This window comes from Hirundo rustica, chromosome 12 (genome assembly GCF_015227805.2).
Source record: "Hirundo rustica isolate bHirRus1 chromosome 12, bHirRus1.pri.v3, whole genome shotgun sequence".
NCBI classification, from domain to species: domain Eukaryota; kingdom Metazoa; phylum Chordata; class Aves; order Passeriformes; family Hirundinidae; genus Hirundo; species Hirundo rustica.
This window is the reverse complement of record NC_053461.1, coordinates 7,011,359-7,024,793: the sequence shown is the minus strand read 5'-3', so window position 1 is coordinate 7,024,793 and position 13,435 is coordinate 7,011,359. Positions and strand designations below refer to the sequence as shown.

At 41.1% G+C, this 13,435-nt stretch overlaps 1 protein-coding gene across 3 annotated transcripts in view; it reads right to left on the bottom strand.

The window, feature by feature from the left end:
* The window catches only part of IARS1 (isoleucyl-tRNA synthetase 1), a 92,974-nt gene that overhangs the window by 45,597 nt on the left and 33,942 nt on the right, over positions 1–13,435 (bottom strand). For all 3 annotated transcript variants that reach the window (XM_040075989.2, XM_040075987.1, XM_040075988.2), the window contains exons 14-15: positions 11,775–11,873; positions 1,435–1,561 (exon numbers count right to left, since the gene is read on the bottom strand). In XM_040075989.2, the coding sequence (XP_039931923.1) occupies positions 1,435–1,561; positions 11,775–11,873 (226 nt within the window). The remainder of the gene's footprint in view (positions 1–1,434; positions 1,562–11,774; positions 11,874–13,435) is intronic.

The window sequence follows — 13,435 nt, the reverse complement described above, 5'->3', positions numbered from 1 at the left end:
GTTATTAAAAACTAACAAATCAAACCTAGAAAAGCAAAAAAATCAGTACACACAGGAATACAAATATGGGGAGACTGGACAGAAAATGAAATATTATTAGAGGCAAGGAGTGGAAGTAATGAAACCTTTACACAATCCTTTTCAGTTGTAGAATGAAATACCCAGGCACAACACTGAAAGCCTTTTTATTACCTAAAAAAAAAAATTGTTCTATCAAACAAGGGACTTAGAGATGTTGGATGAAAGTGAAAAAAGTGTGTATGAATTGTCAGCCTTCAAACTCAACTTTTAACTGTTATATGAGAGACAGAAGCACTTGGTTTGCCAGTAATTTACAGACGCTCAGCACAAACAGAACCCAAATGCCAAGGCTTGCTTAGATACTTAAATCCTAATTGCAGGAGTAGCTCCCTCCCTCTCCCAGTATCTCACTGCCTACCAAGATTTCCAGCCAAGAGGAAATAAAAAATGCTTTATGGTGCACATCTAAGCAATGGCAAGTTTAAGATCATAAAATACTTCTCTAGCAGATGTTTTCCTACTCGAGGTCTTTCAGGTCTAAAATGAAGAGTAAAACTTTTTCAAATCAAGAGAGATAAAAATAAAGGCTTGGGATGCTGCCATCAGTATTTACCTTCCCTGGACATCCTGACATTGATCATCATTTCCTACTTCCAGCATGAGGAAGGCTCATCATGCTTGTCTAATGAAACTAACCCAAGGCAAAAAAAAACCCCAGAAAAACACCCCAAACCCACTTTACCTTCAGAAAGAGTGTTAAAACCATCCAAATTCTGTCAAGTGTTCACTCGTGCCCTCTGCATTATTGTACCAATGCAGGGTACCTTACAACTTGGCAAAACTCATTTGTAACATTCCCACTACACATTTTCATCATTCCACTAGATTCCTATTTCTACAGTCTCCTATATTCACATTTGTGGCACTACAAATGTGTATCTTCGCTGCTCTGCTGTGGTGGACTTGTTTTTATGCCTTCAGCAACTCATTTGGCTTGAAGTAACCAACCACCAGAATTTCAAAAGCAGACTTAAAGGAGTCTTTTTACTACAACAACAACAAAAAAAATCTCCTCCTTGCCATTTTCTCACTGCATTTATTATTTCCTTTAGATCTGCCATCACTGCAAATTCTTCTGGGAAAGACAAGATTAATTTAAATGTAAAAACCAAGAAAAAACGCCTGCAAGTTCTCAAGTAAAAGCAAAGAAAACCTGTACAGGCACACGAATGCACCCAAAAACGTGCACGGATCTATCACCTATTATACACCCAAAGATGGGTTATATAGATACGCCGTTAAAACATGCAAATGGGACTTCAGGCTGCAGCAGCCAAAGATACACCAAAATAAGCAAACAACATGCTCAGACAGGGGTTTTGCCAGCTGGAACCTTTCATTCTCCTCACTCACCTCTTCCAAATCCTCGCTGACCCACAGAGGGATGGGGGTCCCCCAGTAGCGGTTCCGAGAGATGGCCCAGTCTCGGGCGTCCTTCAGCCAGTTCCCAAAGCGCTTCTCCCTCACGAAATCTGGAACCCTGTGCCAAAAAAACCTCCAAGTATTAATGCATCCCTACGTTCCACTTAAAAGAAAGCTGGTTATATTTGATTTTATCCACCAAAGGAGTTCATTGGAGCACATTCACGTTACTGCACTGGCTGCTGTAAGGCCGATGGAAGCGCTGCCAAAAGACACAACACTCCAGGTAAGCTGCCAAAGTGAAAAACACCCTATTTATTTTACTCAGAAGTGACTCAGGAAAACATGTGTAACATGAAATAGATTCATCAGGGATGAAACAATGGCCAAAGTCCTCAGGACAGTCCAGCAGTGGAGGATTATGGCTAAGGGTGATCACAACACTACTGCTTAAATTACACAGAGAAAAAGGAACAGCCACTGATTTTGGGGTTGAATGAAATTCCCACGATTGAAAAGCCTGGAGCAAGAGCATTAAAAGGCACCTTGGATTACATGTGGGCATCCAGGTACATGCACATCACTCAGGTTGGCAGATCATACAAAAAATCCTTTCCAAGCTATTTACCATCTCACTTTGAATTACCCAATTAAGAAACAAAACACGCCCCCCAACCACAGAACCCTATCAAACCTCACTAAAACCTCATTTTGAGCACTAATGAGCACTGAGGGATGCTAAAGACAAGTTTTTACTGTATGAAAGTGTCTTGAAGCTCAAAGGTTAACACCAGAACCCCACGCCCTTCGAGGTTCCTGCTTGTGCTAAGTGGCCTGGTGGCTTGATTAGAACCATTAGAACCATTTTCTCCCAGGATGTAAACAAACAATTAACTAGTTATCCAATGATTATGTGCAGATGAAGTAAAGCAGTGGGTTTCACAGACAACAATATGCTCCCTTCATGCCAAAAGGTGCATTTAAAAAGACCAAATTCAAATGAAACTCGCAGAAAGAGCAACCTCAAGAGAGTGTCAGACACACAGAAGCTGTGAATGAGCAGCTCACAAGAATAAAGTAGCTCTGGAACTGAGCTTTGAGCAACCCTTGGCAAGTTTTGCTGGGTTTATTTTTCCAGTCTAACTAGAAAGGCCCTTCCCAAAGTTTGAGCTGGATTAGGAGAGCCACAGCTTCCAAAGGGGGAGCAGCCAAACTAACAAAGCACACGGGGTCTCTTCCACCTTTTCTTCCTGAAGCTCTTGGTCCTCTTGTCAAGTATTTCTTTCTGAAGAAGATTTTTAATCAGAGATCAGTCCCAAGAGTAACAGAGATGAAAGGTTCCTTTGGAGGAAAAATTAAAAGAATGGATTCACATGACACATTGAGGTAGGATCTGGCCCAGCAGCAAGAGATTTTTTAAATAACTCGGGGGGGGGGGAGGCAGAAAACTACTGATGAAAATAAAAGCCACTCTTTTTTTAAAGTTTTACCCATGATGAAGCCATGTGGAGATCTAAAGGCTTCTTGATGCCAGTGTTGTCTCAAGAGGATAAAAACTATCCTTAGAAGCCTCACCAAATATCAGCCTGAAGTTCCACAGCTTCCCTCACTATTTCTGGAGTTACTTTCGGCTGCAAAGTTGTCTCCCGTAACACTTCTCGAACAAAAATCTAATATAAAAAAAATTTAAACAAACTCAGTGACTCATGTTTCACATGACATCTGAAAGCCCTGCTTTGAAATTTAGAAACATACACAGGCTTTCCCAATTTGGTTCAGCGTGGGACTCATTACTATTAACTTTCTGCGCTGACCTTAGGAGACCCTCTCTCCAAACACAAGTGGAAACTGCACAAAGTTCATTAGCATTTGCCCAGCATTCCACTAATGTGGAAAACTTCTCTTTACATCACTCCTAAACTAGTTTCCATTTTTCAGAAGTTGTTAGACACTGATTAGCTGAAATGATTAGTCCCATTTAACATAGCTAGAGGCCGAGACAATCCCCCAATGACATTAAAATGCTAAGAGTTTCAACTCTGCTTCCTCAAAACACGCACGAAAAATTAATTTTATCCCCAAAGTGGACATTAACCACAAAAATGTATGTGGTGTGATCTCTCTCTCCGAGCTGTGAAAGCATATAATTTACCTCTCCTGGTAAAACTGTCTGACCCTGCTGCCAGTTTTCAGTGGAACATAAAACACAAACCGCTTTGTCTCCTACGAAGCACACTCGCAACAATGATCCATGGCTCTTTAGAGGTACAACGCAGGAATAGCGCTGGCACAGGCATCGAATCAAACAGAGAGAGCCTGCATCTCACACCCATGCAGAGCCCATCACTCAAATGAAGCGTTACTCCAAGCAGCTGGGGTTTGCCACTGCAGAGATGCTGCCCCGTGGGTGTTGCCCAAGGGCAGCACAGCCTCCAGCTGGGATCAAGCTGCAAGAGGGATCTGCAGCAGGAAGAGCCGTGCCAGGCACAGCCCTTCAAACCTGGAGCACACTTCTTCTACTTATTCTCACTAGATTTAGTTCCGGTTATCTCAGTTTAACACTTACCTACACGTCACAAGGGAAAAAAAAATAAAATCAGAGGTACCTTCTACTTAAATATTTGATTAGGCTGGGAAAAAAAAATAGTATCTCAATGATGCTGTTACTAAGACCAGATCTTTATTTACAACAATTCCAGCTTCGTTTTCCTATAGAGTTTTTCAGTTTCTTTTAATCCTACTCTTAGAAATTTTCTCAGTATATTTCTCCTGTTAAATTTTCATAAAGACATCATCCTGCCACAGGCACATATTAGTTGAGGAAGCATTTTTTTACTCTTCCATCTACACAAAGCATCTGGAAGATAAATGTAAAGCCCTCTCCCATATGCCAATGCACATGTTTTTCACATTTAACCCCACATCCATCACAACCCCCCCTTTAGCCTGAAAGAACAAATCTCAGGTTCCTGAGTTTGCAGTTGTGTGACACCAGCAGAGTCCCCTGGACTGGCACTGGACACCTCCACATTTCAGAGAAAATCCAGCACCCAACAGTTCCATGAGGCTGCAAGTGAAAAATCAAAGCAGACACTTCTCTCCCAAAGCCATCGTGCCGCAGCTCCTCAAACTGAGCTGTAAGAAAGAGTTTCTTTTTTTTTATTTCCCAACTGGCCTACAATTTGTTTGACCTTCTCTGCAAAACGACACAGATAGGATTTCATACTTCTTTCTCTGACATTTAGCAAGGTTAAGGAGACTGCTGCCTCAGCAGGTCAGGGACCTCTTGATTCATGGGTGTGGAACAGTGTGGGACAATTGCAATTTCTCCTTTTGGCACCCAGGACAGGGCACTCAATAAACTCCAAGATGCAGACGCTGCAGCAGCTGGAAGGTTCAAGGAACTGAACTTCACAACACAAAGGAACAAATATTGTTTTGCTAAATCATAAATTAGGAAGATTTTGAATCGATACATCAGTTTCAACCTGTTTGAACGTTCTGTCTTACTTTCCCAACATCAAAACTCTATCATACAAGTTAGAGATAATGAAAATTATTCATTTGCTGCAAATTTCCACATCCATTTTTGACTGTTTCTTCCTATTTTTGAAGCAGATGTGGGGTTTTGCTACATTCCCGCATTGCTAAGTCCTCTGCATAGTCAACTCCCACATCCTTTCTTGGTAGCTACTCATTTTTTTAGTGTCTAAAATAAAAATTCCATTTGACAAGCTAAAAAAGCTCACAGAGAGCAAAACAAAACCCAGTCTTTTAACAATATTTATTAACTTATTACAGCAGGAACCATCTTCTTTGCCTTCTCAGTCTATGCACCATTCAGCACTCAAGTCACACAAGCAACGTGGGCATGGATTTGAAAACAGCAACTATTGACCACCATCAATCCCAGAGCAGGACTGAGTCTGCTGACAGTGAGCTACCACAGGCTGAACCAGTGGGTTCCCACCACCAATGAATATTCAAGGAACAACATCAAATAAAATGAATAAATTTGCTCTCTGACTCTTGTCTCCAGAGGAAAAATGTACAGGATGCAAATAAAAAAATTCTAAATTATTACATAATCCAGAAGGAAACGTATTAAAAGGACAAAGCCATCATTCCTTTTCTGTAGATATATTTTGAAGCCTATTTCTTGTGCTCCTAACACAACTGCAAATACTGAACTCAGCTCCTCATTCCATCTGCGAGCTCAGATGTGCTCTGGGCTGGCTCACCGTGCCCCAGTCATGGGATGCAGTAACTGTCTCAAAGCAGCACCATCCCTCCTCTCTGTAATCACAAACAGCACTGGGATTAAAATAAATAAAACACTGCCCCTGCACAAGCCTCGTGGTCTATCATCAGCTCAACATTAAAAGCTGTTTCAGATATTACATAAAGATAGGCTAATCCTTCCTTTCTTACTCTTCATTGTTCTTCTCACCAGATAGTTTTATTCATGATACTCTCTGCAAAACCACAGCACCTTTAGGTATTGGCTAAGATTTACTTCATAATTGCTAATTAAAGGAGTTAAGACTATAAAGTTGATAAACAGAATGCTACCTTAAGTAGTGGGAATTAGGGCACCTAATACCAGATTAAGAACTCTAATACAGCTTTGGTTCTGAGAGGATGGTCCCAGATCTGTCCTGTCTTTGGCAAGCTGGTAACTTAAAACTGAAATGAGGAATCAGCTTTAAGTCTGGAAAAGTTACTCTTCCAGAAAATAGCTGAGCTGTATCAGCAACACCAAAGGTGACAAAGTAGTTATTCTATGTCATCTAAATATGTCCAGATTTATTTAAATTCCTAGCATACCAACTGAGGGGTTTATTTTAGGTGTAGAATTTGGCTTTCTTTTTAAACATTAACCAACCCTTAGAAGACAAAGGCTTAAATTCCATTATGTTAATTTACTCTAATAACAAGCCTCCTTCAACATGCCCTCAAATTGATTTTTAATGGTTTTTAATTCAAAGAGATAAAATAAGCAACTAATCCTGCCCTTTTGACACTTTAATTAGCGCCAATCTATATCACGGACCTAATTAAACATGGGGGGGAGGCGGGAGGGAGGAGAGGGGAAGGGAGGAAAGGTCAGCGTGTGCCAGGCAGAATTTCCACTGCAGCAGCCCCAGCTCCTCAGCCTGGCAGAGCCGCTGAACGGTGCAACGCCACGCGAGCCTGGGCTACCTCCACCGCCGCATCTCCTGCTTGTGGTGCAGCTTTCAGGGGCTACGTGAACTGTGCTCTCCATCATTTTGATCTCCCAACGTTTCTCTTCCCTCTTTTTTCTCCCGGTTCCCATGGCAACCAGCACGTTGTGGTGCGACCGCAATGCTGCTGCAGACGCGCAGCCCCGTCACCGGCGCTCCCGGACACAGCCCCGACCTCCAATCCTGGCACACGTCCCACTAAAAACCCTGCTCCAGCTCCACTCTGTGACCCAGGCACCCTGCTAATTGCTGCTAAAGTCCCTTATCTTAGCAACAATCCCTGCAACCCAGGGAGAAGGGAAGCTTTTCCACTTTTCTTCTCTCTGCACAGTTTCCTCGGGAATATTCTCACATTTACTGGCACAAAGTACTTTTGTAGGGCATCAGCACTCAGGATCCATTTCAATGCACACATATCTAGACATCTGCACTCCTATGACAGCGGCAGACATTCGACACGCTGCCTATGTCACAAATTCATTTCTTTAGCTGCTCAAGAAAATGGTGCTGGAGTTGCTCAGTGAACTGGCATTTGGGGGGGTTCATTTCCTGTAAGCTTTTCTTTGAAGCAAAACCTAAGCTTTTGGTGCCCCTTCAGTGGGACTGAAAAGGTACCTCTGCATTCATGGCATCATCAGCAATCTCTGCACGAGAGGCTCAGAAAGCAAACAGCAAAATGAAGGCGCAGCAGAACAAGAGGCAGCAAAATCCAGTGAACAAGCCTTCAAATTCACTTCTAATCCTCAACCGTGTCTGACAACAGACAGTAATAAAACCTTCTCTGAATTAGACAAACACAAGGCTAACCCTGCAGCAATTTTTTCCACCTCCTGCCGTAGGCAATGCCACTAATTTGGATTTTTCCTCGGGAAATGTTGCCATCTAGTGACTCCACACGTTGCTGTACACATCACAATTGCTACTAGAGGGAGGATCTCGTTTGTATTCATGATTCCCCAGCATGAAAAGTGTGACTGATGACTCAAAAAGAAGAGTTACAACTGCATAGTGGTACTAAAGAAAAGGAAAAATGAAAAAAAAAATCTACACACACCATGCATCTAAAACTGTTCAGATGAAATTATTAATATTAACAAAGAAAGAAAATGCCCTATTAAACTTTTTAAAAACAAGTAAACTGCAAAAGAAGGAAACAAGGAATCACTGATTTTCTTCTATTGCTCTACGATTCTGTTATGATTCAAAATTCTGTTGCCCTGCTACAGACTCAGATTCCTCATCTGAGCAAAAACGACAAGTTCAGTAAAATCAACATTTGCTTTCTATTATGGATGGGCTCCAGAGCCCATTCCCTGCACAGCCTCGGGGTTTCTGACACAAACAGGCATCACTCCTGACCACATCTCACCTTCCCACACGTGGGAGACAGTTTTGTGGTCAAAGACGAAAATGACCAGGATCAAAAGCTTCTCCAAAGCTTGATGTGCTTGACTGACACAGAAGAAGACCCCTGGGCTCACACAGGAGCTGCAGGGAGCGCGTGCAAAACTCACACCCGAGCTTCATCACAGAAATGTGTTGTGGGTGGCATTTCCAGCAGGAACTAACAGCTCAAGTGATGGAAGTCAGGAAAGTAATACCTTCAACCATGCATCAAGCTCTTTATTACACCACCTGAATTCTTCAGTGGTGAGAAGATGCCAGAACAAAAGGTTTGGCTTCTTTAAAGTCCCTGTCTCCCATCACTGCTTTCCTTCCACTGATGCTCGTTTTTCCACTACACTCACCTTATGCAAACAATGTCAGAACTGCACAATGTCTTTAGCATTAGAAACTTGGCAACAGTTACAGGTGAAGGTTTCAGGAGTTACTGAAGGAGATCTTTAAGTGAGGGAGGTTTAAAAGAAAGAAAGGAAAGAAAAAAAAGTTTAAAGCCAGTATTTAAATACAAACTACAGAGTCTTTTCTATCAGTCTGCAAGAATAGAAATATAACATCCAGTGCCAGAAGGATGAGCTACAGCAGTTTGGAATTCTCATTATAAATTATATGGATTTATTGCTTACAGTAACTTATAAATTCTCAATTTGCATCAACTTCGAACACCGATGAGAGGAATTAGTCCTAGATTGTAATTATAATCTAAGGTGGCCTGGTTTAGTCTGTGGTACGTAAAAAATGCTCTTTCAACAAACATTTCAAACAAACCATTTGAGAAAATGATGGTGACAACAATTAAGGCTGAAATCCAGACAGCGCCTTGGTGCTGCACCCAACTCTCCTTACCAAGAGAACAGAAAGGCAAGGTCTGACAAGCCTGGCTTTTACTGCAGCCAAATCTGCCCCTCTTCATCTCAAACACAGCAGTAATGGGTGCCAGAATGCCAAACAGAAGACAAACCTTTTTCATTTAAGTTTTCTTTTAAATAATCTCAGTTGCACAGTAAAGAACATTCAGGAAGGAACTTCAATTAAAGGCTGAGGCATAGCCCCCTAAATACTGTTCCAATTGTGCATTTTCATCAACATCCAACACAAGTTAATTCCCAGTCTGAAATAAGGATGCGACAGAGGAGAGGGTTTCTTGGCTTCTGGTTTTACAAAAATGCTGCCACATTACTCATGTAACCATTACTGGAAGTGATAGTTAAATTCATTTGAAAAATGAAAATAGAGTTGCTGGTTTTAATAAATTTTGAATGACTGTGGCCTTTTAAGTTGGGTAATTCACTAAAAAACTAATTAGAAACGCAATCAGGTTGCAAAGTTTGTCCAAGTATGTTTAATCTATTTCATCAGAAAGGGTATCTCTCAAGAGGGCAGCTATTCTTAAGGGACAATATACCTATCAGTCATTTATGGGAATAAAAAAAGCAACACAGTCAAACCCATTTTGTAAAGGTTAATATAGTCTGGAAAGCATTTATCCCCAATTTTCTCATTTTCAGGACATGCTGAAGCCCCAGAGAGTCCAAAAATAATTTTTTTTTTAAAAGCTACATATTATTCCTGTGACACTTTCAGAGATCAGGTCTCTTCAGAAGCAGAGAAAGTAGGTTCTGGGAAGGATGGAGTTCCCAAAATTTAAATAAATGAATGCTGCAGAAGGCCAGCAGTCTCAATACCAACTTCAGAAGCTACAGCCCAAATAAAACTGGCTTCAGTGGAGAACACAGGAAGAAAACCTCAAAAACACTCCCTTATTCCTTATAAAAGCTGGATTTTAAAAGCCAACTTCAAGATTACCCAGTATTAAAATTACTATGAAATCACAGACTGGAAATACATATCGTTTATTAATAATTCTCTCCTTGTTGCTATATTCCCAACAAAAAGCTTCCCACAATCCCTGAGAACACATGGTTTTAAGAGGAGTCCTGAGGAGTCAGTTTTATATTCAATTACGGAATTGTGTTTAGAATCGGGAATTTCCCAAAGGACAAACGGTTCCTGTAATTCCAAGCATTTTGAAAATTGCCAATGATGTCATTGCCTGCTCTTCTCACCCAACCTTTCAACAGCACCTCCAAAATTTGCTTCCACTTGTATCCCCACTACTCAGCGCTTACAAAAAGCACCACTGAAAACCCAAAGATGGGCATGAGGCAGGTTCCAACTGATCAGTAATGCTCACTAATTAGAGTCTCCTGGATGAATGGAGCTAACTTAGCAGAAAAGCAAAAGCAAAATCATCCATTCAAGCCCTTCCTTAACAGGAACATTACATTTTTTTCTTCTGTTCATGTGAAAATTAAGTATGCAGGTCTACTGTCATCCCAACAGCAAAAGCATCTTGAGGAAGCTAATTAAAGCTAAGAACAAACACTTTCACCCCCTCTGCAGCTTATTTTTGCCCCAAAGGAGGATCACAGTATGTTCTGCTATGGAAAACAGAAAGCAACACTTACTAATCCCTAAACTCTCCTGACACAGCCAGACAGGGCATGTGCTGCTTGGCAAAGGCAGGCTGCAGCATCTCTGGGCAGGCTCCATTCTGCATCACTGACTTTTCCCACAGATCCCAGGATTTACAGAGCCCGGACCACGTAAGCAGTTACGCCAAAGCCGCTCCTGGAGGATTTCACTGCCAGCGACTGTCCGTGAAAAAAAAGGGCAGCACAAGCTGTAATTGCTCACTGAAGGCTGAGTCACCTTCGTTACAAGAGGCAACTGTGGTGGGAGAGGGGTGGAATCCCAGCTCTCCCTGCAGCCCTCATGCAGGAAGACTGAATGAGGTTGGAATCTCCAAGCTTTCCTCACTCACTGCGAGGTCTCAGCCACCCAGGCAAAAGCGATTGATGAGAGGAAGGGAAATAAAAATGCAGCTCAAGAAAGTGCAGAAGATAAGGTCCTTTTGTTATTAACACACCACAAACACAGGACTGACTCCCTAAAAGGCCACCAGCACCAACAGTTCCTTTTTACTGCACTTAATTACACATTTAATTCTTATCTAAAGCTCGTCTGCTGCTTTCTACACAAATTTCACGCAAGTATTTTTCACAGTCCCTACGTACGTGTCAAGATTTCATTTTTGCCATTGGTAGAATTGTTTTCTTGAAACCTGTGTAACTGACTTTACCTACAGCAATTAAGGCAGCTGGGTTGAGCTCTTTGTGGGTGTTTTGGGGGAGAGTGGGTGTGGATTTTTTCTTCAAACGCACCTACGATGATGTAATCAACCTTATCTGTAATAACTAGATTAAAAACCCCACAACTTGCCTAAAAATTAGTTTAATTTGGAACAATATATACACAGCACTAAGTTATTTAAGTTATAAGCCTCTATTGCTGTCTCAGGTGGAGCCTTTTGGAAAGCACATCGTTGCTTCTGCAGGATGATTCTCCTCTACAGCTTCTCTCATGCTGAATTGTTTAGGTTTGCATAACATGACTGGAGGGCAGTTTTAATGATCCTGTCATGTATTTCCCTGTAAATTACTAGGAAATATTTTATCAACCTTGATAAAACTGAGACAAAACACTGTTTAGAACTGGTCCCAGTAGCACTGGCTGAAGAAGAGTGGAAATATGAAGCAGAGTGAGCATATGAACAGTGAAATAGCCTTGGAGAGGTCCAGCACACACCGCCTTACACCCCCAAACCCAGGGAAAGGAATAAAACATTTCTGCAGGAGACTTTACCAGTAGCACTGGGCATTATTCTCCAGCAGCTTCTCCACCATGTGCTCCACCCTGACAAACCAGCTGGGCACAGCTTTGTAGATCAGCGGAGTATCTGACCTGTGCAGGGAAGGGAATGAAACAAACAAAAACATTAATAAATGCTACATTATTTATCAAGTTTTCTTTAATATTTGGTTTTGCACATGACAGTCCCCTTTCCACAGATTGAGTTCACTGCTGCTGAAAGATTATCACAGTTGAAGGTTGGGGTCTGTTTGGTTTGTTAAATTACATAAGCTGTTCCACTTATGTGAGCTACTATTTTGAAATTTAGTCCTGGAAAAAAAAAAATTTACAGCCTTCAAACCCAGTAATTCAAGGAATTCATATAGCAAGAGCAATCATGAGAATGTTCAAACAATACTTGAATTTGAAATTTGTGCTCCTACATAGTACAACATTATGAACTTCAGTAACTATTAAAATGAGTCATATTTCAGTCTTCCACATGAGCTCATTCTGCATCATCTTTTATGTGTATGTGAGCCTGAAAAGCCAGGGAACATTATGTTGTGTTTTTACTATTTGCATTTAAAATAATAATCACAGATCTTAAAGAAGTAACAGCACCCAGGTTTAACCAGAATAAAGTTCCATTCCAGGAGGAGAAGGAAAGCAAGAAATCCAGATAAGCATATAAAAGAAGTTTTAAATTTATCTTAACATATTCCTTACTTCAATAAGCAATAAAAGAAAATCCATATGGGAGGAGAGCAGTTTCAAAACTTGGGATTGCTTAGAAATGGAAACATGATTGGCCAGAGCAGAAATTGAGCAAATTCCTAAATGACTTGGTAAAATCAGTCTCTCCAAGCACCTGACTGCAGTGCCCCCACCCAATCTCTGATTTATCAGTTCCACAATAACCAGTTAAGGTCTCGAATAATTGTTCAGGCAGCACATCCTTCTAAAGGATCCTGGGATCACACAGTGGGCACAGGTCACTATAAGGAGCTCAGACATTTCCAATCCTTCACATGCATCCCATTATTCCATCACGAAGAGGGAGAAGAGCCCTAAGGGATAGGATCTGTCCATGGGAACAGAGGGGCAAACAATACTGAGACAAGAAGCTCATTCTCCTTTAGCATCAGTCCATCCCACAAAGTGTTTCTTAAAAATATGATTTTTGTTTAACTCACTTTGGTTCAGAACTTGGCAATACACAAAAATTCACCTGAGAAATTACTGTTATCTCCCTTGTACAGTCAGCACTACAAACAGGAGAAGTTTAATTCATTTTACTTATAGCCACAGCAAGAACACATTTGAAATCCACCAACTACTGCAGATTATGATGTAAATTAAATTGCTACTGTGCCAGCACTTGCTAAAGGTGCACCTGCCTGACCCACAAAAGAAAGAAAACCCACAGCAAAGGTTGCTCAGACCTTAAAAGCTGAACTCACAGAGCACAAAGCCCAATAATAAAAAACACATTGTTTCTTTTAACATTATATTTCAAAAGGCATTTCATTTTAACCATAACCTTTATGTTTCAATGTGCTCAAGTGTTAAAGTACCTATAACCTTAGAGGAAATGGTAACAGCTCAAAGTAATAATAATGTCGTTGTAGCTATTAAATGCAAACCTACTGACGGTTTGCTATGCAAATTTA